Here is a 24,894-nt window from a genome sequence, read left to right as displayed (position 1 = left end):
TTTAAAAGCCTAAATCGAATAGCGGGGAACCTGGCAGGACGTAGTCGCTGCCTCTCCGAAAAGCGACAACGCAAGGCTTGTGCTGCTTGAAATGCCTCAAACTTCACTCTCATTTCTGGTGACTTCGGTTACTCCACACAAAAGTCTACAGCCTGTTTTCAACTGCTTTCTCCTCCCATGAATCCAGCCGGCATTCCAAGAGCCCAAGCCTTTCCTGTGGATTCACGATGCACCACAGCTTTGGGTTTATCATCTGCAGCCTGATGCTAAAGCAGGAGCATCCGAAAAGGCTTGTAACACACAACGGGGGGTTTTTTGGTGGCAAGTTTTTTTTAATTATTCTAACTAAGGTTTTGTGAATTTCTACTGGTTTGATCCGTGTGGGCTTTATACCGTCTCCTGCGCCTGCTGTTTTACTTGATGAGGAAACACAGCCATCCTTTGAACAATGATGAGTTACATGTGTTTATGTGTTGTGGTCTTACAGAAATACAGAATGGCGGGGGTGGGAAGGGACCTCTGGAGATCACCCAGTCCAACCCCCTGCCAGAGCAGGGTCACCCACAGCAGGTGGCACAGGAACGCGTCCAGGCGGGGTTGGGATGTCTCCAGAGACGGAGACTCCCCCACCTCTCTGGGCAGCCTGTGCCAGGGCTCTGCCACCCTCAGGGGAAAGAAGTTCCTCCTGATGTTGAGATGGAACCTCCTATGGTCAAGTTTGTGCCCGTTACCTCTTGTCCTGTCGCTGGGCACCACTGAGAAGAGCCTGGCCCCATCCTCCTGACACCCCCCCTTTCAGTATTTATAAGTGTTGAAAGATCCCCCCTCAGTCATCTTTTTTCCAGACTGAAGAGCCCCAAATCCCTCAGCCTTTCTTCATAAGAGATGTGTTCCAGCCCCCTCATCATCTTGGTAGCCCTTTGCTGTCCCCTCTCCAGCAGTTCCCTGTCCTTCTTGAACCGGGGAGCTCAGAACTGGACACAGGACTCCAGGTGTGGCCTCCCCAGGGCAGAGCAGAGGGGGAGGATGACCTCCCTTGACCTGCCGGCCACACTCTTCTTGATGCCCCCCAGAATGCCATCGGCCTTTTTGGCCACGAGGGCACATTGCTGGCTTATGGGCATCCTGTTGTCCACCAGGACTCCCAGGTCTCTTTCCATGGAGATGCTCTCCAGGAGGTCTTAGGATGGAACATGCTCATTGAAACAAGGCTGTTTTCTAAGAAGCATATCTGGGGCTGTTGCAAGGCCCAGCTCTTACCTAGCGAGTCCTTGAGAACGTGAGTGAGCTTGCTCTGCCGGAAGGGGATGTGGTCCCTCTTAGGATCAGCCAGGGCAATGATGATTTGCTCAAGGAACGACAGAGACTTGTTGATGTACGTGGCTTCTTTCAGAACCTGTCCTTCAGACTGCAATGAAGATCAAAAGGCAAAGCCTCCACAACACGTGTTTCTGGCTGCACCCCAGAATACGGCGTATTCCTTACCAAGGGGACAACTCTGCTTGACTGCGAGGGTAAGGACCTAATTCAGACCCAATAAATTTGTGATCTGGAGCTTTCTTCATTTCGAAAACAAATTTTGAGACTCAATTTTTCATTACAAGCCTACCAAGACCATTGGCTTTGCTTCCCAAAGGGTAACATATATTTGATGCGATTTCTATTCTGATCAATACAGAATGTGACACGGGACCTGAGGAGCTTTCAGTTGTTGAGCCCTAGGGCTCTAAGAAACGTTCACCAGTTTGCCTGCTGTGACCAAAAGTGGGGGATTTGCGCTGCGCCTCATGGAATGAAGAAGAAAATGAGGGGTTCTTTGTCTTAACAGTTGATGGCACCGGCCTTTTCTTTTGCGGAGAAATCATAGAGTCAAATAAACTAACGGAATTTGGGTCAGGTTGGAAGGCGCGTGCGGGAGGGGAGTCGCGTCCATGTGGATTTAGAGATCATACGCAGCAGCGGCAAACAACTGAGCACTTTCTGATGTATTAATGTGACTTGCAACTCGTTACAGTCTCTCCTACACATCACAGGCTGAAAAGCAGTTGTGGGAAAAACCCGTAATTTCACCTCCACCATGCTGATGACTGGGCTCTTCACCACGGACTGAAATATTTCTCCCATTACTTACTCCCGTCTTGCTCAGTCTCTCTGAGCCTGCCAGATCTATTAAGTTGATTTTAGAGTTAATGCATTTGCCGTCTGAGAAAGCTCTGAAACGAGACTGAGGGGGGGAAAGAATATAAACTGTACTTAGCAGCAGACAAAACTGAAGTACAGTAAAAAACAGATATGTAAAGATCCTCAGCCATTTGAGTCCGTATAAAAAAACCTGCTGGAGCTCTTACCTCGATATAAATAGTGAAGATGCAATGGGACCTGGATGAATTTTTATTCAGTGTGTGCTCTGTTATCACTCTGTTGGTCTCACCCTGCACATGAAGTCAAAATTGAAGACAGTGGTTTTAAACCTCTGCGTTGGTAGAATACAGGAAAATTAGAAATCCCCACAGTTAAATACGTAGAGCCTGTAACACCCATCAGTTGGTTAGAGCAGCCGGAGCAGGACCTCGCTCTATTTGCCTCATTTTCTTACTCAAAGGGCTCTCAAAGCACTTCACGCTGCGGTTGGTAAAGGTCACTGTTTACTGTAATGATGCCTTTTACCGGAGACCGCATTATCTGCATTTCCACTTTCAAGACTCAGCTCACCGATCTGCGGCTCTTTGAGGAAGAGTCAGGCAAGCCTTGCTCAGCGGCAACACCTCCCTGGCTCTTTCGGTTTCTTGATGACTAGAAAAACCAAAGAGCTCCCCAAGCTTCAAATGTCACCCAGAAAACGCGCACATATATATGACGGCCAGGGATTTGTAACGCCAACTTACAGGAAAGGAAAGCAACGCTGAAAATGATGTTGCAACTGCTTGTTGGCAGCGCCAGTCCGTCAGAGAGATGGACTGCCAGGCTGGGAGGCAGAAAAGGAAACGGAAGAATCCAGAGCATAGAAATGCACTTGTCAACAGGTTTCACAGCCTGGGTCTCAAAGGACAATGACCTCTGAGAGCTGGAAAGTCAGTGACTGGCTCCACGCTCGGGACTTTAAGTCATAGAATCATAGAATCCAGGAATGTTTCAGGTTGGAAGGGACTTTAAAGACCATCTCGTTCCAACCCCCTGCCCTGGGCAGGGACACCTCCCACCAGCCCAGGTTGCTCCAAGCCCCGTCCAACCTGCCCTTGAACCCCTCCAGGGATGGGGCAGCCACAGCTTCTCTGGGCAACCTGGGCCAGGGGCTCACCCCCCTCACAGCAAACAATTTCTTCCCAATATCTCATCTCAATCTCCCCTGTGTCAGTGGAAAACCCTTCCCCCTCGTCCCATGGCTCCCCTCCCTGCTCCAGAGTCCCTCCCCAGCTTTCCTGGAGCCCCTTGAGGGACTGGAAGGGGCTGGAAGGTCTCCCCGGAGCCTTCTCTTCTCCAGGCTGAACCCCCCCAGCTCTCTCAGCCTGTCCCCACAGCAGAGGGGCTCCAGCCCTCCCAGCATCTCCGGGGCCTCCTCTGGCCCCGCTCCAACAGCTCCGTGTCTCTCCTGTGCTGAGGCCCCAGCGCTGGAGGCAGCACTGCAGGGGGGTCTCCCGGAGGGGAGCAGAGGGGCAGCAGTCCCATTATTAAAAAGGCAAATGAAAGATTTGAAGGGCACCAGATGGCTCCTGGTAAGAATGTGCTTCCTGCATACCGAACCAATTATTTATGCATGTTTTCCTGGGGAACTAAAGCACCCGCAAGAAAAAGAAAGATGCAGAAATAAGTAAGCAAATTCCTTCCACAAATCTCACCCTTTGTGTGAACGCAGTGCTGTAAAATCTGACAAACAGTACCTGCGCCACAACCATCCCAAACTATCTGCCGAAGATATCACTGGCAAGATTCTTTTCTTGGAGCACGGACATGGCTAGGACAGGCGGGTGTGTTTTTCAGGAAGAAATTCCAGTGTAGGCCAGCTGGTGGGTCTAAAAGGATCCCAAATATCGTACACTTTGTATAAAGTCACTCACTGACACCCTTATGTGATAACCAGGGTAACGAAAACAAGTCTTTTTGGCTGCCTGGGATCTCGGTCAGCTGGAGGGGCCGGTGAGGTGGCTGGTATTTCTGACAAGTCTTCCAAAATGAAGGCAGATTCTGTGGCTGCCTTCACTATTTTGGTGCTGCCTGGAAGCTCCAATGCTACTACGTTCTGTGGTCTCATCCTGACATATTTCCCCCATCACTTGATTTGCTCTGGTGTACACTAAAAAGAGGTTTTCTCCATGGAGATCTTCCAGAATCTCTGTGCCAGGGACATTTTCCTTGGAAGGACATGACTACAGAGAGTTACCAATTCTTCTACCCACAACAAAGAGAACAAAGAAGGTTGAACTTCCCTCCAGATGTCCTGGCCACCCACCTCCTGCTCGACTGCCTCCTCCCTCAGCTAAGCCAATAAACATAACAATCAGAGGAAGTGTAATATTTGTTTTCTCTTGCCTCAAAAAGGAGATTTAGAGCATCCTCCTCGTGGCTAACTGCATGTGTAGATAAGCCCTTGACGTAAACACCCTGTGGGCAATCCACTACAGCCAGCTGCATGTCACTGGTCCCATTGCGCGTCATGGTGGACAGAAGATCAAACAAGGTCTCATTGTAGATCTCCAGGTAGGATATTCGGACAGTGACGAAAGGATCCACGGAATGCGCAGTCGCTTTGAAGACCTACACAAAGACAAAGAGCTTGTCAGTGGCGGTGCTGGTTCACAAACAGAATTATTAGCTATTTACGGCTTTCCAGAGAAGCTATTTATAACTTTCTGAGCAGCTAGAAGCACATCTGCGTGTGTGTAGCTAATTCTGCGCTGTGGTTGCCTGAGGGCTGGCAGGGCGAAGTCAACAGTTTTAATACAATTTCTCAAAATGCTAGTTTTGAAAACAACACTTTGGAAGGCCTGCTTACATCTGGAAAGCAGCGACTTCTAGCTGCTTTATGCGAGCCGGTAGAATTAAAGAGGAACAACTTCTGCAAATGGCAATAAAGCGTAACTACAGAATTCCTTCCGTCTTTGTTTCAGGTTGTATGCGTTATCTCAGCCCCACACCGTGCGTGTCCGTTGTCTTCGTGAGAGTGGAGAGCCTTCTGCAGTATCAGTGCCTAAAGATAAGCAGACCTGCCCCCTAAGCAGTTGTAAACTTGCGCCTCTGGACAGGGACGTGTCTATGCGGCAACGGGACCGACAAACCAGCATGTTTCAAGCCAACCCCATCCCAATGCTCTGACACGTCACCGTTCTCAGTGCACAAGGTGTAGTAAAACAAAGGTACAAATTAACTGTGTTTTCCAGGCTCCTTCATATCTTGAATGACCATCACTTAGATAAAATGAAGGGAAAAAAAAAGAGGACTAGTGGAGATAAACACAAAACATATTCACCATCTTAAAACACTTTTATAAATACCAGCAAAAGCTGGTAAAAGAGAAGTCCATGTTATTTCTTCCAGCCTCTTTTCCCATTCAGATCCAGTACCTGCTGGATAGCCCGGGGTATGATTCCTCGATGCTTGTACTCGGCCGTCGCCCCCATCATCGTGTAAGTTTTACCAGCCCCCGTTTGCCCATAGCACATTATCGTGCCTAGAAAAGATTGAAAAGCAAAAAGAATAAAGCCAGGAGGGAACCTCTGCATTTCTCAAATGGAACATCGGAAGGATCTCTCCCTCAGATCAAATCTCCACTTATTGTCAAAATAATAAAAATAGCAACAAATTACCATTATAGCCAATTAAAGCTTCGGACACCAATTTCTTAGCCACGGTCTCATAAGCCCGTTCCTGGGAGGTGTTGTGAAGGACGCCATCCAGCCGAAAGGACCAGTCAGTCTGCCTGTTGTTCACAACTCCTTTCCTGGCATCTTTTTTGACGTATATATCTATGCTCTGAAACCCAAAAAGAGATGAAGATAACTTCAATTAAGAGTTTCAGCAGTTATTGTCTGGGAAAAAAAAAAAAAACCAAACAAAAAAGCAAAAAAAAAACCAAACCACCAAACACTGAAGACCTGAAAGCAAGTAGAAAACGGAGCACAAATAATAATATTGTTTTACTGACCTGGATGGCATTTTCTGGTAATAGATATTTTAAAAAAAAGGAAATGTGGCTAAGCTAATCTGTTTACCTTTCCGTGACGTGTCTGATTTTGTGTCCCAGGGAAATTATTAGTTAAGGAAGAGAAGGTGAAGGCAGGAACTTGCGTATGGGGGGAGAGAAACAGACTGTACCCCAGGGAGACCTCTCAGGTTGGAATTGTGGTTCCCACTGGGAATTCCTCAAGGACCAGTCAGAGTCTCAGTCCTTTTGAGACTTTCTCTGCTGACTGTATCACAAGAAGTGTGTTTTCCAGTCACACGTGCTGATAGAAAACCCCAAGAGAGAGAGAACAGCAAGCAACAGGAATCAACGTGCACCAAAACGTCACCCACCCGTGGCCTTAAGGAACGGAAGAATTCTGCATTTCTGTGGGTGAAACTGAAACGAAATTCCAAACCTTTCACGCTTGCCATTTCTTTCTCTCTACCTTGTTGTCTGGCCCAAACTTGATCATATCTTGAGCAAAATCGGCTGTTGGCTTGACTCGCACAAATGTATGGACTCTCTTTGCTGCTGCGTCCATTCTAACGGGAGAGGGAAAAAAAGAAAAGGGAAAATCAACAACGTTGCACTCCCTAAAATTAAATGTGATATTATTTGTTGGAAAAAAGGCGAGCTACAGAGTAGCCAAGTTTAAAAATAAAGTCTTGACAAACGTTCCGCTGCAGTTTCCATCCTTTATTAGGAACAACTGAGTTGCTGAAAACTCTTTCCAACATTGTTCTGCTCAGAAAACCGAGCATGTCGAAAAAGAAGGGTCTCACTGATCATTATTTCCTCTTGTGTTTCAGGCGCATTAGTGTTTGACAACAGAAGCTTAGCCTTGCAAAGCAAAACAATGGCAGGAATATGAGATGGGTTTTCTTTTGTCTAGTGTTTTCTGTGCGTGAAGGTTTCTGTACCGTCAGTCCCCCAGCAGCCTGCTGTTTTGGAACGTCACTTCATCCAGAACTTCGTTTCAAGCTTCAGAGGCTTTGAGTAAGACGTGTTAGAGGCGAAACCAAGCCTAAAAGGGATCCACCGCACGGCAAAAGGCCGTGCAGTCAGTGGGTACGCCAACATTTCCAACGCTCTGAGCAGCAATTCCCTTGTTTACCGCCCGTATTGAGTATTCATGTCTCATATCTTTGTAACCCCTTCTTTATACTGATACACGAAAATATTTTTAAGTTCCCAGTGAACACCTGATCTTAAAGTTTCCAGAAGAAAAAGAGTCATGTGCCTGACAACTCCTGGAGCACTGGGTCCAGTTCTGGGCTCCCCGGTTCAAGAAGGACAGGGACCTGCTGGAGAGGGGACAGCAAAGGGCTACCGAGATGGTGAGGGGATGGAACATCTCTCTTGCAAAGAAAGGCTGAGGGATTTGGGGCTCTTTAGTCTGGAAAAAAGACAACTGAGGAGGGACCTTATCAACACTTATAAATACTGAAAGGGGGGGTGTCAGGAGGATGGGGCCAGGCTCTTCTCAGTGGTGCCCAGTGACAGGACAAGGGGTAACAAACCTGAGCATAGGAAGTTCCACCCAAACGTGAGGAGGAACTTCTTTCCCCTGAGGGTGGCAGAGCCCTGGCACAGGCTGCCCAAAGAGGTGGGGGAGTCTCCGTCTCTGGAGACATCCCAAACCCGCCTGGACGCGTTCCTGTGCCACCTGCTGTGGGTGACCCTGCTCTGGCAGGGGGTTGGACGAGATGATCTCCAGAGGTCCCTTCCAACTCTATGATTCTGTGATTCTGTGATTTTGTGAAATTCTTGTGTTGCTTTTCTGGTCAACGCGAATTCAGTAAGTCGCTGGCAATAACTGGCAAGGGTAGAGGGCTTGTCCTCGGGAGAAGGACTCATGGGGTACATCCAGCTGCTAAAGCCCCACCTGAGAAACCTGAGCTGAGTATTTTTAAATGCCTGGAACACGCAGATCCTATGTTTTCTCTCAACTGTTTCCCACAGACGGTCTGTGCTCAATAGTTGGGTAACATCTAGCAACAGCTTTCAGACAAAATCTTTTGTAGTTCTTGTATATTAAGTATTTTTGTGATCTCTCCATTGCCTTATCTGCTGTGACTGCTCTAAGAAGAAACACAGAGATATGAACCAAGACTTCTCTTTATTTAAAACAGAGGTCAGCATTTGAATGACTACCTGCTAATGGTACCGCGGGCGCCTTCTCCTTTTCCCAGACTACCGCAGCGCTGCCAACACAACGCCCGCCGTAGAATCCAAAATGGTGCTAGGTTGCCGTGACCATAATCTCTTTGCATGGGAGACAGTCTTCAAATAAACGATCTGTGAAAAAGCACAGTGATAAAGAAGTGCACGGATGTCACCATAAGGATTGCTTCTAAGTGACACGCACAGAAAGCCGCCAAAAAATGTGCCAGCGCTGCCTAAATAAAGGCAGGAGCAGCACAGGTACGAACGAAATGAAAACAGACAGGGAGTTTTAACACTGGTAACCAGCGTGGAAATGCTGTTTGTCGGGATTGTTAGAGATCTCGAAACTCTGCTACACAAATATATCCCAGCGTTGGAGGGGTACGCGCTTTATTTAGAGTCACAGAATCATTTAGGTTGGAAAAGACGCTTAAGATCATCGAGTCCAACCGTTAACCTAATTTCTGCAGAGCTGCAGCAAGAAGCACAGCAGGGAAAAGGAGCAAGGGAAAATTTTAGGCAAAAACTCGTATATGAACCAGAGAGGGACAGAACAAACTCAGAACAACTGGAATTTGCCTCACTGCAACAATGCCCATTGTTCGGCGTTAAGAGAAAGCAATTCCTCCTGGGAATACTTACTAACATCAGAAGACGGGAAGGAAACAGGGAAGCACCTCTCTGGCAGACTCCTAACCGACAGCGTAGAGACCAAAAGCTCTCCAGCTCATTAGCAATACCCCAAGCATCCAACCAATCTGATTATTAATTGGGGTGGTTTTTTGTCTGCGGTGGACTTTTTTATTGAGGCACTATGAAGAAAACTACATGTTTATTGGTCAGCTAACCAAAAATGTTTCTGGCTGTTTCACCACTAAATCATCCTCCCTCAGTCCGAACAATAAATGTTGAAAGGACAAGAGCGAGACTTGCCATTACCTCCGCTCATCATTCAGCACCCGCAACGTGAACCAACCAAGCAAAGCGAACCACAAGTTGCAACTCGGGCTGTTGGTTTTGAAGCTCTTTATAACAAGGTGCCAAACCCAGGTTCCTTGGTCCCTCCTTACAGAGCAGCTGCAGCTGGCAGGATTCCCTTATTAGTTAGTCTCAAGATTAACGGACTATTTATGCTCAGAATTAATGGAAACACAATTATCTCTGCAACGAAGGCAGACGCCAACGTGCGTAGACAAAGACTAGTGCCAAAGGGAAATTTTAGATGGAGATTTTGGGGCTGATTGGCACAGAAACGTGCACTCGGAGCAATGAAGTATGGCTTTTGGTTCTGCCTGAGAGCCCTGAGCTTATCCAGCATGGACGGACAAAAGCTTGCGACAAATCATAGAATCATTGAAGAGAATCACAGATTAGTTTGGGTGGGAAGGGACTTTTAAAGGCCATTGAATCCACCCCCGTGCTATGAGCAGGGACATCTTCAGACCAGGTTGCTCAGAGCCCCATCCAACCTGGCCTGGAACATTTCCAGGGATGGGGCATCTCCCACATCTCTGGGCAACCTGGGCCAGGGTTTCACAACCCTCAGCATAAAACATTTCTTCCTTATATCTAGTCTGAATCTCCCCTCTGTTAGTTTAAAGCCATTAGCCCTTGTCATAAGCACGAGAGGCAAACTGTGGAGGCAAAGCTGCTTTGAGGGGGTGTGACAGTGGGGCTGCCTCTAGAATTCACACTCTAGTGATGCTTTGAGAGTCGAATCCAGCTGGTTGGACACCAAAAGTTGTGCCCCAGCACCTCAGGCCATCTGTACGCCCAGGGCCACCCCTGCCCCGAGGAGAACGGGGGAGAGAACGGCCCTGAATTACCTGCTGCCTTCCCAGCTGAGGACAAACAAAGCAGTGAGGTGGCTGGTGCACAGTGGCCTAGGAGAGATGACAGAAGAGGTGGGATGAGGATGTGTGGGATAATGGGGAACACAGAGAATGCCGTGGATAGCCATGCCCACGGCCCTGCTTTCTGGGGACATGGGCAAAGGAGGATGATTTGAGAGGGGTCTGGGGAGGAGGGGGGCTGCGGGGACAGAGGAAGGATCACCCATGTTTGAGCAGACATGGACAGGGAAGGAGATGGTGGGGAGACAAGGCCTGAGGAGGGAAATAAGGTCTTGAGGAGGTGAGGACAGGGGACAGAGAGGCCTACGGAGACATCGCCTGAGGTGAGAGGGGGGAACAAAGCTTGAGGGGGTAACACGAGGCCTTGAGGAGGGGAAGAGACCTTGAGGAGGGGGAAAAAGTGCTGAGGAGGGGAAGAAGCCTTGAGGAGGGGGATGAAGCCTAGAGGAGAGGGATGAGACATAGAATCATAGGGTTGGAAGGGACCTCTGGAGATCATCTAGTCCAACCCCGCTGCCAGAGCAGGGTCACCCAGAGCAGGTTACACAGGAACGCGTCAAGGCAGGTTTTGAATGTCTCCAGAGTTGGAGACTCCACCACCTCTCTGGGAAGCCTGTTCATTGAGGAGGGGACAAAGCCTTGAGGAAGGGAATGAAGCCTTGAGGAAGGGAATGAATCCTTGAGGAAGGGGATGAAGCCTTGAGGAGGGGAACGAGGGCTTGAGGAGGGGAACGAGGCCTTGAGGAGGGGACGAGGCCTTGAGGAGGAGGACAAGGCCTTGAGGAAGGGAATGAGGACTTGAGGAGGGGAATGAGGACTTGAGGAGGGGACGAGGACTTGAGGAAGAGGAAAAAGCCTCGAGGAGGGGATGAGGCCTTGAGGAGGCAACAAGGCCCTGAGGAGGGGAACAAAGCCTCAAGGAGGGGACGAAGACTTGAGGAAGGGGACGAAGGCTTAAGGAGGGGAACGAGGCCTTGAGAAGGGCAACAAAGCTTTGAGGAGGGGACAAGATCTTGAGGAAGGGGAGAAAGCCTTGAGGAGGACATGAGGCCTTGAGGAGGGGACGAGACTTTGAGGAGGGGCACGAAGCCTTGAGGAGGGGGATGACGCCTGTGGGGCTGATGCGGCCTGTGGAAACAACAGTGCCGGGGGAGGCGGGTGACAACGCCCTGATCCCCGGAGGGCAGCTCCCGCCCCCCACCTACCTGCGCCCCCTCCTCAGCCGGGCTCGGGCGAGGGGAAGCCGCGGCGGCTGTGTACGCCGTTGCCATGGCACCCGACACTTCCGGTTCTCTCCCGGAAGTGGCGGGAGGCGGAAGTGGGGGGGGTGGAGGCCGCGCTACGGCGGCCGGGCGTGGACAAGGCGCGGGGGAGGCGAAGCGAAGCGGGGAGCGGCGGGAGCGGCCGGGAAGATGCTGGAGGCGGCGGCTGCCGAGCCGGAGCTGGATCCTGAGGACCTGGTGCATTTCTCGGTGGGCGATTTGCCCAGCCGCGGTTACGGCGTGATGGGCGAGATCCGGCGGCAGGGCAAGCTCTGCGACGTGACCCTCAAGGTAGCGGCGCGGCCCGGCCCGGTGGGGGCTAGGGGACCCCGGGCCCTGAGGGGGGATGTGGGGATGAGGGACCCCCTCCCGGTCCCTTTGCCGGGGAGAAGGAGGCAGCTGGGGCCCCCTCGGGTGGTGAAGGCTGAGGGTCCCTTTGGTGGGGAGAAGGGGGTAGCCGAGGGCCCCCCCGGCCCCTTTGATGTGGAGAAGGGGGCAGTTGGGGTCCCCTCGGGTGCCTTTGGGGGAGAAGGGGGGGAGCCGAGACACACCCCCCCCAGCCCCTTTGGTGGGGGATAAGGGGGCGCTGAGGCCCCCCCCCCCAGCCCCTTTGGTGGGGGATAAGGGGGCGCTCAGGGCCCCCCCCCAGCCCCTTTGGTGGGGAGAAGGGGGGAATGGAGGGCACCCCCTTCCCATGGCTTTTGGCAGCAGTGAAGGGCGGTGCTGAGACCCCAGCCCTCTTAGTGGTGTATCTGGGGGTGCTGGTCTTCCCCAGCCGGAGGGGGGGGGGCTCTGTGAGGGCCCTTTTTGGGTGAGGGGGATGCTGAGCACCTCCAGCCCGGGGTGGGTGCCAGGACATGCCGGTGACACCCCATCCCTGATGCTGCCCCTCATCCTGGGGACAGGGTGGGAGGTGCAGCCTCCATCTCCATTGGGACCATCGTGGTTTTTCCAGCGGCCAGGCAGAGTGATTCAGTAAAATGTCTCGTTTCGGGAGGAAACAGACCCCCCCCCCCGCCACGTTCCGGTGGTGGTCCCAGCACTGAGGAGTGGTTTGGGAGGTGGTGGTGCATGTTTATGGACCAAGCTCTGTTCCAACCCCTGGGCAAAGAGACCTTTTCCCTAGGAAACCTTTATCTTTTAAGAATAGCTACTTCCTACATCAAAGAAATCATCTTTAACCTGGGTAAATCCTCAGGATTGTGTGCCTGGCTCTGCGGGGGTGGGCTCTGGAGGCTTTGAGAGTGGCCAACGCCGGGCAGGAGATGCTGGAGTCCTTCATGGAGTCCTTCAGACCAGGAGCTCACAGGCAGAGGAGTTTGTTGTGGGGTGGGTGCGACATGCACCTCCTGAGGTTGCTTGAGTCATTCCAGAATTAACTCTGAAGTTTAATTAAATGTGAAGGTGTTTCCCAGCCTACTCATGCTGAAACTTTTCACCTACCTCCCGCTGCCAAAGAAGGAGCTGGCGAAGGTTGTGCCTTTCGTGGGGACCGCAGGACACATGATTGGAGTGCATCCCTGGGCTACATGGGGCTTCTTTGTCCCCGTCCATCAGCTGTAGCCTCCCGCAAAGAGGGACTCTGTTGCAGGCTGGAAGCTCGTTGTGAAGAGCACAGCCCTGCGCTGATCCTCCTTGGCAGTGGTCGTTACCCTCTAAGATGAGGTATTTGTGATAGTCTGTGCCGTAACATAGGCTCACAGAACGGTTTAGGTTGGAAGGGACCTTAAAGCCCATCCAGTGCCACCCCCTGCCCTGGGCAGGGACACCTCCCACCAGCCCAGGTTGCTCCAAGCCCCGTCCAACCTGCCCTTGAACCCCTCCAGGGATGGGGCAGCCACAGCTTCTCTGGGCAACCTGGGCCAGGGGCTCACCCCCCTCACAGCAAACAATTTCTTCCCAATATCTCATCTCAATCTCCCCTCTGTCAGTGGAAAACCCTTCCCCCTCGTCCCACGGCTCCCCTCCCTGCTCCAGAGTCCCTCCCCAGCTTTCCTGGAGCCCCTTGAGGGACTGGAAGGGGCTCCAAGGTCTCCGCGGAGCCTTCTCTTCTCCAGGCTGAACCCCCCCAGCTCTCTCAGCCTGTCCCCACAGCAGAGGGGCTCCAGCCCTCCCAGCATCTCCGGGGCCTCCTCTGGCCCCGCTCCAACAGCTCCGTGTCTCTCCTGTGCTGAGGCCCCAGCGCTGGAGGCAGCACTGCAGGGGGGTCTCCCCAGAGCGGAGCAGAGGGGCAGAATCCCCCCCTCGCCCTGCTGCCCACGCTGCTGGGGATGCAGCCCAGGCTGTGGGGGGTTTCTGGGCTGCCAGCGCACGTTGCCGGCCCATGGCCAGCATTTCACCCCGCCCAGCACCCCTGAGCCCTTCTCTCGGGGCTGCTCTCCATCCCTCCATCCCCAGCCTGTGCTGGGACCGGGGGTTGCCCCCACGCAGGTGCAGGACCCTGCCCTCGGCCTTGCTGAACCTCATGAGGTTCGCACGGGCCCCCTTCTCCAACTAGCCCAGGTCCCTTGGGATGGCATCCCGTCCCTCAGGGCTGACACCTTGACACTCAGCTTTGTGTCATCCGCAAACTTGCTGAGGGTGTGCTCAATCCCACTGTCCTTGTCATTGATGAAGCTATTGAACAGTGCTGGTCCCCATACGGATCGCTGAGGGACACCGCTTGTCACCAATCTCCATCTGGACATTGAGCCATTGACCACTACCCTCTGGATGTGACCATCCAACCAATTCCCCATCCATCCAACAGTCTGCCCATCAAATCCATAGCTCTCCCATTTAGAAAGAAGGATGTTGTGGGGGACCATGTCAAAGCCCTTACAGAAGTCCAGGTGGACGAGACCCGTAGCTCTTCCCTTGTCTACTGATGTGGTCACTCCAGCGTAGAAGGCCACTGGGTAACCTGGGGGAATTCTGTGACAAAACTGGCATTTTATTAGATTTAAACAATGTATTGGCGTGTCTGAGGTAGCTTCGTGTTGCAGAAGAAGTCTCTCAGGTCCTGCGAGTCCCACATCTCTGGGATCGCAGCGGTTGTGTCCTCTCGCTGGGCTTGGCCTGCTCTGCGCGGTCCGGAGGGAGACAATGGCGATGAGCTATACGACCATGGCCTTATCTCAAATAAACGCCTGACCATTGTGCTGCAAAACTCGTTTGAATAAGTTTTCCCATAGATTTACCACAGCAAAGTGCTTGTTTTTTAATCTTGCTTATCTCCCTCTCTGTACCTTCTGTGGGAGAGCGGGGAAACTTAAAGTCTTGAGGGCTGAAGGAGCTGTCGGAGTGAGCGCCCTGGTGACGCTGGGCAGCTTTATGGGCGAGGGCACCGTGTTGGCTCCGCTTTCTTTTCCTTGTATTATATTTTGTTCCAGGGGCTGTTGCTATCTGGGGAGGGTGCAGAGCCTTTCACCCCTATACAGGTTTAATATCTATGAAGAAAGATGTCTCCGTCATTCTTAAAATGAGTCTTAACTCTCTCTTCTGCCTGGTTAATTCTCTATTATGTCGAAGAGAGGCCGCAGCAGTGACTGGTACGTCTGGCAGAGGGCTGACGGTGTGTTTCCGTGTTGGTTCAAACAGTCTGCCTTTTCCCTCGTACACACGCGGCCTCAGAATCCCGAGTACTTCGTTGGGTTGATTCCTCTTTGTTGGATTGAGTCATCGTGTCAAAATAACCCACCTCTTTGCTGCTTCTGCCTCTTGAGAGCAGATTTCTCAGTGCCTGCGTGTCCCGTGGCGATTGAATTAATGCTGCCTGCTGAATGCGAGCCAAGCTTTTCCTCCCTGTTGTTGGGTACAGGGTGTCTTCTCGAACTGCTGAATGTTTAAGAAGTCGTTTTTCTTAGCTCGACTTCGGAGGTGGCTTGGAATCCATTACCCGCCTCGAACGCGGCTGACGCAAAAATCTGCTCTTCCCCTGACCTTGCCGGGGAACACTTCCCGCCTGCCTTGGTGAAGCTGTACATCCAGGGTGATGCCGAAGGAGCCTGCCGAGGCTGGCAGGGACGGCGTTTGAATGCTCCTTACCCAAAATGAAGGTAGGAAAAAAAAAAAACACTGAGAAGCATTTCAAGTCAATACCCGAAGGAGACTGAAGTGGGTCCCGTTGCACTGCTGGAGCCGGTTTTTCACACTTAGTACATTCAGGCTGTCGCCTCTATAAAGAAAAAAAGCTGCCAAACGCAACTTTGAGCCAAAATTTGGATTCCTCCTGATGTGGTCAGCGTTCGGGCTCGCAGCTGAAATGGGAACAAGTCGCGTTGTTGCGGCAGGGTTCAGGTTTTTCAGTTCAGGTTTTTTAGCGGCTTCTTTAGCGCTACCAATGTTGGGATCAATGGCTGTAAACGATTCTCCCGGCCCACAGAAGTGTTTGCTGTACAAACAGGCCTAAAATTGTTAGGAAGTGTCGGTACTCTCGTTTGTTTATTTTAATTATTCCCCTCGTAAAGCCAGGCGAGCGTTCATTCAGTAAATAGGAGGGGCAGGACTTGTTCTCCTTTCTCAGAAACCGTCTCGCTGCAGTTCGCGCCGCTCTGCGGGAGCCGGTTGCTGCCTCAGCAGCGTACGGCAGCTGGGTTTCAACGCGATTAAAAGCAAGAAGTGCTGATTTGACCGGCTCCCTTGGAGCTCAGGTTATTCAAACCCAGCTTAGGGAAATCTGTCACCGGCTTCTCGTGATCGCCCATGTGAAAACGAAGTTTCACGGGGCCGTAAGTGAGCTGCGCGTCTTTCCAGCGGCTTAGGAAGTGTTCATTGAGAGCCAAAGCTCCTTTCCTGCGCGGATGGCTATGGATTTAAGAAGTCCTTTTCTATTCCTGTCTCTCAAATAGCTGGAGGTCAGCGTTCTTCTTGAAGATGTTCCATCACGGGCATCTGTCCTTTCAGTCTCCCTTTGGTGACTCTCTGAAGGGTTTACTTAAAGAATAATTTCAGGATGGTTTGGTAGAAACAAATGGGAGTAAACCGGAGGGAGGAGGGAAGCAAGGGGGCACACCTGATTCTGTGGTTAGTTCATTTTCCTTGGGCAAAAGTAGGATTTTTTTGGCTTACTCAAGCCAAATTTCTGCTCCTGCTCCCTTCTCTCAGGATCGCTGGGTTGTGTCTCAGCGTGGCCTTGTCTAGTTAAAAAAAACCCAACTCTCTGCCCGTTTGACCTGACCACCAGGGTAATATTATGGAAGTCTCCTCCAGGTGAGACTTGTGTCTCTCTCCTCATCCAATATCCGTGGTGGTGGCCAAGTTGATGGTGATGGCCTGTGACAGGGAAACGCCAAGCCTGGAGCAATCGTCAAGCACGCAGAAGGGAAACTTTTGGACTTTGCTGTTGTTGTTGTTGTTGAGTTTCCTGGGTTTTGAGGCTTTTCGCTACAGATATGGACCTGTCAAGCGGTTTGAAGAGCGATAAGACTTACCAAATTTTTTAGTTTTCAGTTTTGGACTGTACGCTTTGAGGCCTGATCGTAGAACCTGAAATCAGGGTGTCCAACAAAACCATCAGAGAAGTAGCCGTTCTCCAGGCACCTCCCCTTACCCGGCGTCTGGGGCCAAACTGGGGCTTCCAGTGGTGGAGCGAAGTTTGAATTGTCTGGATTTCTCGGGCTTGAAATGGGCTGTGAATGGCAAAGTCTACAGAGACGCTAGGGATAAATTCAAATTTAACGTGCCTGGCATCTCTGGCCGTGGAGCAGAACCTGCCGTAGCAACATCTCCTCTGGCTGCCACCTACTATAGGTCAGGCGTTGTCGCAGTTACCGACAGCTGGCATTTGGGGGATGAAATCCGTAAGGTTTGATTTCTGTGTCCACCTCTTTTTTTATCTCCCCCCCCCGAAACTGGATATAAAACATTTTCTTTCAGGCTGCCTTCACGATGGGGGACTTTTGGGTTGCTTTCTGGCTGCTCCTTTCCAGGAGCTACTCTGCTTCTCCCCGGGGCTCTTTCTTCCCCGGAGCATTTCACCCTTAGCATCAATTTCTGCCTAAACGTGAGCTAGGAGCTTTCAGTTATTTCTACTCTCAGCACCGCTGTTGATTTTACTGTTTTGGTAGAAATTAGTTATCTTTTTACTAAGCTCACTGGATGACAAAAGCTCTGCATGAAAGGTTTGGGCCCTCGTTGCTTTGGTTTCCTGTACACAATAGCACGGCAGAAGCTTTCCCGTTTATTTGACGATGGATTTGCAGTCTCTTTTCTATGCCTGTGTGCGTCCTCAAAGCATTTTCGAGCTCGCAAATAAATGCTGCAAGAATGTCAGTTCGCTGGCACGCGCAGGTATTCAGGGGTTGCTATTCCCTGATCTGGAGATCCTGATGCGCTTTTTCATTGCAGAAATGAAGCTGCTCGGTATTTGTGTTCTTCCTGAGCATTGTTTGGTGGTTTGTTTGTTGTTTTGTTGTTTTTTTGGGGTTTATTTTTGAAGACAAATATCCTCCGGAGATGAAAGCTGCTCGGGCAGCTTTGTTTTCTGGAGTTTGTGTCTCTGCTTCAGGCCAAGGTACAAGTGCCCTCGGGGGACACATCAGCAGTTTGCTGGAAGCCTGCGCCACGCCATAAAACAGGGAAGCAATATTCCTCCGGTTTCTTCATTGATAAATTCGTGGTGTGGGGGGGAATAAATGTCTTTATAGCTCCGGCTCACTGCGGTCGGAGCCAGAGGAGAACGGAGTGCCGGGCTGGCACCTCCAGCGATCTTGGATGAACCTCTGGCAAAGGAGAGAAGGTTTGTGCCTTTCTGAATCCTCAAAGGGCGACGTTAGTGCGAGCTCCTCTCATCGCTGCTGCTCCTCGTTTGGTTTGGAATCGCTCGAATGCCATATTTCCATGACTAACTCCAAGACTAATTGGAAAAGTCTCTTAAAAACTAATGCAAGCCTGGCAAGTTAAAATACTTCCAAGCTGTGGAGAGGTTATATTATTTATTTCACGTACAATGCGAGTTGGACTGGTAGGCGATAGTCCTGTTGGCTTTTCTCCCCTTTCTAATCACGGTTTTTTCCAAAGCAGACTGTTAACTCGAAACCTTCCAAACCGGAGCAGATGCACCCGGGAGAGCTGCCGCCTGCCAAGCAGACGCAGAGGTGGAGGAGCCTCCCTTTGTCCCCGCCGTGGCAGATAAGTGGAATTCCAGACAGCTTCAGGCTGCCTGCGTAGTTTCAGCAGGGTCCTCCAAAACCCTGTGCCTGGCTGCTCCGCAGACGTCGGAGCGCGTTTGTGAGATCCTTAAGGAAAACGAGCTCGGTGGGAGAGGGAGTGTCTTTTTATTTGAGGAGCCGGTAGATTTTAAAAAAAAAAAAAACACAGATAATCTGTTGTGCAAGCGAGACCTTTAGGTTAAGGATCTTATTTAAATCTTGTCATACAGCAGTAACGAGCTAATTGGGATTACGACTGGACTTGTTTTTTCACCCAAGGTCTCCGCTAGCGTAAACGCTGTTCCACTTATATATAAGTATTTTTAGTGCTTTACGAAGACATTAAACCTGAAGCGTTAGCAGAAACCACACATTTCTGCGCTAAACTTTTTCCTTGGCTGCTTTGGCCATGGCAAAAAGGCACTACCGTCTGACTTCCAAACCCACTCGCACTGAGTTTTATTTGCTTTCCTTAAACCAAAACTTGTCCTGTAGCTTCAGGTGGGCTTTGGTGACCTGGGCATTTAACTGGGTGTCTGGTGGTGGCACTGGCAGGTACTTCTTGCCCATTGAGGATGAGGATGCTGTGGGATGAGTTAAGAGCAGAGGCTGGGCGTTCTCCATGTTGCCCTAGGGGTTGTCGGACTATGGGAGAGATTTGGGGTTACTGTCGTGAAGAGGTTGGGGAAACGTGGCAGGGAGGGCAAAGAGGGTCCCTCAACTGCCGAGTTACCCTCAACTTTTGTTTTGCTGGTCCTTCAGGAGCGTGAATCGTAGAAATACAGAATGGTCGGGGTTGGAAGGGACCTTCGGAGATCATCTAGTCCAACCCCCTGCCAGAGCAGGGTCACCCACAGCAGGTGGCACAGGAACGCGTCCAGGTGGGTTTGGGATGTCTCCAGAGACGGAGACTCCCCCACCTCTCTGGGCAGCCTGTGCCAGGGCTCTGCCACCCTCACAGCAAAGAAGTTCCTCCTCATGTTGAGTTGGAATTTCCCGTGTTCCAGTTTGTACCCGTTGCCCCTTGTCCTGTAGCTGGGCACCACTGAGAGGAGTCTGGCCCCATCCTCTTGCCACCCGCCCTTTAGCTATTGCTGAGCATGGATGAGATCCCCTCTCAGTGTGCTCTTCTCCAGGCTGAACAGCCCCAGGGCTCTCAGCCTTTCCTCAGCACAGAGATGCTCCAGTCCCCTCATCATCTTGGTAGCCCTTTGCTGTCCCCTCTCCAGCAGTTCCCTGTCCTTCTTGAACTGGGGAGCCCAGAACTGGACCCAGTGCTCCAGCTGTGGTCTCCCCAGCGCAGAGCAGAGTGGGAGGATGACCTCCCTCCACCTGCTGGCCACGCTCTCCTGAATGCCCCCCAGGAGACCGTTGGCCGCCTTGGCCACGAGGGCACGTTGCTGTCTCGTGGGCATCCTGTTGTCCACCAGCACTCCCAGGTCCTTCTCCACAGAGCTGCTTTGTGAAGGAGGGCAGGGCTGGAGACCATACCTCGGGATGCGTTCCTTGCCCTTGTCCCCATGGGAAATGGAGAGACCGGGGTCCAGCAAAGCTCCTCTGAATTGGAAGTGGATTATCTGGGAGCGTGTGTTCGTGTTGTACATGCAAAAGGGATGTCCTTTCTGGTTCAAAGTAATTAGTTGCCATTATGTCAGCAGGACTCTAATTAGTTGAGACCAGAAGGATGTGGGACTTAATGGGATCAGTCTCTTGCTTTTGCACATGCCAAGTTTGATCAAAACTCTTTCACGTCTCGTCCAGCTACTCCTTGGGTGGGAAGGTGCGGATGGGGAGGAAGGATGTTTATCTGAATCTCTGAATTTTGACACAGGATCTCTTGAACTTTACGGTTCCGTTATCTTCTGCCTAGCAAAACTTTGCTGCGCTGGCTTGGACATTAGCTTCATTTCTGCTACGGCCTCTCAGTGGCTCGGATGTCAGGAAAGATGTATTTTTTTGGAGAAGATCTTTGCAGCAGAGAACTCGAGAGACTTAGCTCCGCTGATGCCCTGGAAACAATAGATGCCTTTATTACGCCTACACCGTTTTTCCTCTGGAGAAAGCTTCGTTGTAGCCTGGAACTTGTTAACGTTTCGTGGCCGTGGGAGTGGAAGGGAGAGCGTGCCTTTTGTTACTCATCTAGAGAACACGTTGGCAAGGAACTCGGTGATATTGGTGGTCAGAAAGGATGCTTCGCGAGCAGCGGTGCCGTTCTTGTTTCCGGGCAAACGGCATCTTTTGCCTTAAGAGAAAGGCCCCTGTAGTTATATATGGTAAAATAGCACATCCTTGCTTAAAGGTGGAAATCTTCTGAAAGGTGAGATGTGTTTTTTTTCAGGCTGTGAAAGTCCTGCCTGAAGGAGTTATCCTCGAGCCTCTTCCCAGTGAGCTTGCCGATGTGGAGTTTCTGGGATATTTCTCTTTCAGGGGGCTTGTATAAACAGAGCCTTAACAGCTAATTCTGGCTTAGTGACGTGGAGATGATTAAGTTTGCGGTGATTTCATTCGTGTCTGGAGACAGTCCTGAACTCCCGGCTCAAAAAGCGAAAGATAAATGCGCTGGTCTGTGTTTAACTGGACAGGAGCGCCTGATTTCTCTCACAAGCGCGGGCATCGCCGCGCAACAGTCTGTTCTTGCAAACGAGAGCTTCCACCTTCAGCTGCGAGCTGAAATCCCCAACCGAGACTCCGTTTTGGGCGCACGTCCCGCGGCGACGCAGAGCCAGGGAGGCCAAATGACGGAGGGACGTCCCAACTTAACAGAGGTTTCTCGGCGGTTTGCCCCGCGACTTTCGGTAGGCGATAAAATCCCGCTGCCGGCAGGGAGCTGCTGCTGTCGGAGATGCCTGGGGCGTATGCAGCGGTATAGAAATATAAAATAAAAAGGAAGATCGTTCATTTGAGGCGACTCTTGAATCCGGACGGAGAAGGCAGCCGGTTCCCAAGGCCTGCATGGCCAAGTTCGAGCTGCTCTGTAAAATCAAAACAGGAACCGAGCAGACCATCCCTGCCGGCTGCACTTAGTGAGGACCAAAAATGGTTTTTTTCTCTCAGCCAGACAAAGCTTTTTTTATATATATATATTTTTTTTTATACATATATTCTACGGGCGCTTCTGGAATTAGCGGGCAGGGCTGTGGTGGATTTTGAGCAAAGGGAAAGCTGTCGATGGCCGGGTGGAATGGTATCCCGAAGAGCGTTAGCTCTTTTTACTTTAGCGTTACGTGAGCGTAGCGTGACTCCGTCAGGTGTAGGGAATTTATTTGGTCGGAAGAAAGAGAGCTCGCTTGGCTATGGAGAGTAGGGAGCACTTTTTGAATCCGAACGCACGAGGATGAACCGAGGGGACGTGCGTTGTGTGTTCGTCCTCGGGACTGTTTTTTACCTTCTACAGGAAAAACAGGTATTGTCCTTCGCCCGCAGCAAGAAATTTAGCTGTTCCTTCGAGACTTGCCATTAAGTGCTGCTGGTATGAACACAATGATAGCTTCTAGACCAGAGATCCCCAGTTATAAATCTCCCCGAGGGCTCCCTATCATTACAGGAGCAAGTTTAAAAATAAATAAATAAATAAGGAATTGCAGGTTTCATCTTGTCTGGTACGAGGAAATAGTTTCCGTTCAGCTGGTGGCGATCACAGCGTGGATCGCTCTCCGCGGCTCTCGCTGCTGACAGGGGCCGGTCCTGGTCCTCCCCCTTCCCCTGCTACGACAGCAGAAAATTATTCCCTTTTTTTTTTTTTTTTTCATACAGCTTATTTCTGTTTTATTTCCCTGAACGGCGAGGTCAGGCGGGTGTTATTACCGGCGCGAGGGAAGCGGTTGTGAACTGCGTGGCTTCAGCGGCGCCGCCCAGCTGCACCCCGCGCGTTGCCTGTGCAAGGGTCATCCCCGGTGCGGTTAATGTGTTAATTGGGGCGTTTTCCAATGTGAAACCCTTTCCTTAACGAAGGGTGAGTACCGCAGCGGGGGAACCGTCCTGTCCCATGGGGTGGCTCGGAGCCGGAAGGGTGGCGCTGCCCAGACACAAGGTAATTCCATCCCTGTGATGATACAGCTCCCATTAACCTGTCGGGAATCTTGCCGAATGACTATAAATGATGGCTTTTGCGATAACCGGGCGTATTATTTATAATAAGGCTGTTTGGTGGCAACCCATCGTGGGGTGAGATCGCGGCGATGCATCCCCGAATCCGGCGGGCGGTGGAAAGCTTCACCTCTGCGCAAACCCTCGGACAGCGCTAAAATCTGTTGTGTTTGGACTTGGAGCATAAAGCGTGTGTTCCGGTTTGATCCCTTTCTGCCTTTCCTAGGGAGACGCGGTTTAAAATATGCATCCGTCAGAGAGGCAAGGTCCAAAAAAAAAAAAAAAAAAAAAAAAACCCAAAAAAAAAACCAAACAGGCTCGTGCTGCGAGCAGGAGGCAGAGGTCTGGAGCTGTGGGGTTGAATTCCTCGGAAGAAAAAGGGGCAGGCGGTTTCAGACAGTATTTTTCGGGTTCGGTGGTGACATTACTGGTGGCTTTCTACGTGCCACGGTCCTTCAGCGGTGCCCAGAGTGACAGCACGACGCCACGCGGAGAAACGCCGCACCGGCACAGGACGTGGGAAGCACCGATGAGCTCTTCGAGGGGTGGGAAATCCCCAAGGCACAGCAGGCGGGATAAATCCCGGCGACCGAAATCGGTGAATTTAACCGTGACGTAGACGGTTGTTGTCCGACACGGATCTGTTTTAAAGCTAAATCTATTTAAAAAATAAATTTCAGACCGGTGTCCCTTCTCTTATTTCCCAGTTATTTTCAGGTAGTGCGGTTCTCTTCCGAAAGAGAGGGCTCTTTCTCGTTGTTGGCTAACACTGTAGGCTTGTTTATTTTGAGTAAATATAACCTTGCTGTTGAAATCGGTGTTTGCTTTAATTATAAGGTTAATTTTCCTTGGAAGTGGAGCAGTCTGAAGCAGGTCTATCGCTTTAGTAGGTGCCTATTCCGTTGTAATACCCCTTCTTATTTTTAAAAAGGCGAAATGACACTTGAAGAGCTGCGGTCTTTGGCAAATGGTGTTTGGGTGGAAATGAAATTCGGCTAAAATTTGGGGTTTTTTTCTCGCGCCCTCAACCCCGCTGCCTGGATGGGAACGCTCGTCCAAACACGTCTCGGAGTTAAGAGACGTATTCAAGCCAAATAAATACTGCAGTTGGACTGACCTTCCTTCCAGGCACCACAATGTCTTTCAAAATTTTAGAGATTTGGAATTTAGACATTTTTAAAGAGGCCTTGTTTCAAGCCAGAGAAATATTGAAAACAAAAATGGAGCTTTCTTGGTTTTCTGGGACGTTTGAGACAGCCGGGAAGGGGTTTCCCCGTAGAAAATCTGGGTGCTGCTGGTCGGTGACTCCCGGCGCTGCGCTCCTCTGCCCTTTAGCTGACAATATTTCAGCCCCCCAGAAAAAAGTATTTTAAAGAGTTGTATCTCGCATGAAAGAAAATAGGCTGGAGTTTTTAATCGGCCCTTAACCAAGGAACAGACCTCTCTCGTGCTGCAGGCTTCATCTGTGGGCGCTCATCTCTTGCTTTAGCAGTGGTGTCTGTCCCCCAGCTCTGAAATCATAGGATGCGTTGGGTTGGAAGGGACCTTTGAAGGTTGCCTAGTCCAACATCTTCAACTAGCTCAGGTTGCTCAGAGCCTCATCAAGCCTGGCCTTGGATGTCTCCAGGGATGGGGCCTCCACCACCTCTCTGGGCAACCTGGGCCAGTGTCTCACCACCCTCATTGTAAAGAACTTCTTCCTAATGTCTGATCTAAACCTCCCCTGCTCTAGTTTAAAAACAAATACGCTGTTAAAGCTTAGAACTTTCTCCGCACACGGCAGCGAGGAGCTGGGGAAGTGACAAGGACGGGCCAGGTCCTGCCACCGAGATAGGAGAGTCCTCCAGCAGCTTCTGCCGGCTCTGTGTGAGATGTCCCAGGCTGGCGGATGTTGTGGGCGATGCACGAGAGGTACAGCGTTAAGGTATGTCAATAACGAGACTCACTTCATTCGTTTCGCCGGTGTTTATTCCTCCCGTCGACGGGCCGGTGGAGTGGCTTCATCCACGGGGTAGGAACGGCCGGGAAGAGTCGGAGCTCGCTGAGCAGGTCTGGCGTTGCTGAGCCCCGAGGCTCAGCAACGCCGACGGGCTGAGCAGCGCGTTAAGTCATCGCGGTCAACCAGGTCGTATCTCAACCTTCCCCCAGCGAGAAATGCCAAACGAAGAGCGTCGGCACCCACGTCTCCTTGTTTCCCTGTCTTAATCCTCTTGCGCTTCTCTCACGAGAAGAGAGAA

At 51.1% G+C, this 24,894-nt stretch overlaps 2 protein-coding genes across 3 annotated transcripts in view; one reads left to right on the top strand and one right to left on the bottom strand.

The window, feature by feature from the left end:
* The window catches only part of KIF9 (kinesin family member 9), a 37,477-nt gene extending 26,035 nt beyond the window's left edge, over positions 1-11,442 (bottom strand). The window contains exons 1-9 of the mRNA XM_074573863.1: positions 11,385-11,442; positions 8,315-8,458; positions 6,606-6,702; positions 5,802-5,967; positions 5,559-5,665; positions 4,528-4,752; positions 2,349-2,432; positions 2,132-2,224; positions 1,261-1,408 (exon numbers count right to left, since the gene is read on the bottom strand). Of these exons, the coding sequence (XP_074429964.1) occupies positions 1,261-1,408; positions 2,132-2,224; positions 2,349-2,432; positions 4,528-4,752; positions 5,559-5,665; positions 5,802-5,967; positions 6,606-6,702; positions 8,315-8,433 (1,039 nt within the window). The 5' untranslated portion in view covers positions 8,434-8,458; positions 11,385-11,442. The remainder of the gene's footprint in view (positions 1-1,260; positions 1,409-2,131; positions 2,225-2,348; positions 2,433-4,527; positions 4,753-5,558; positions 5,666-5,801; positions 5,968-6,605; positions 6,703-8,314; positions 8,459-11,384) is intronic.
* A 63-nt stretch (positions 11,443-11,505) lies between these two features.
* KLHL18 (kelch like family member 18) overlaps positions 11,506-24,894 on the top strand; it is a 33,240-nt gene continuing 19,851 nt past the window's right edge. For both annotated transcript variants that reach the window (XM_074573861.1, XM_074573862.1), the window contains exon 1: positions 11,506-11,732. In XM_074573861.1, the coding sequence (XP_074429962.1) occupies positions 11,592-11,732 (141 nt within the window). In that variant the 5' untranslated portion in view covers positions 11,506-11,591. The remainder of the gene's footprint in view (positions 11,733-24,894) is intronic.

Source organism: Larus michahellis, chromosome 2 (genome assembly GCF_964199755.1).
Source record: "Larus michahellis chromosome 2, bLarMic1.1, whole genome shotgun sequence".
Classification (NCBI taxonomy): Eukaryota; Metazoa; Chordata; class Aves; order Charadriiformes; family Laridae; genus Larus; species Larus michahellis.
This window is presented reverse-complemented; position numbering and strand designations above follow the sequence as displayed.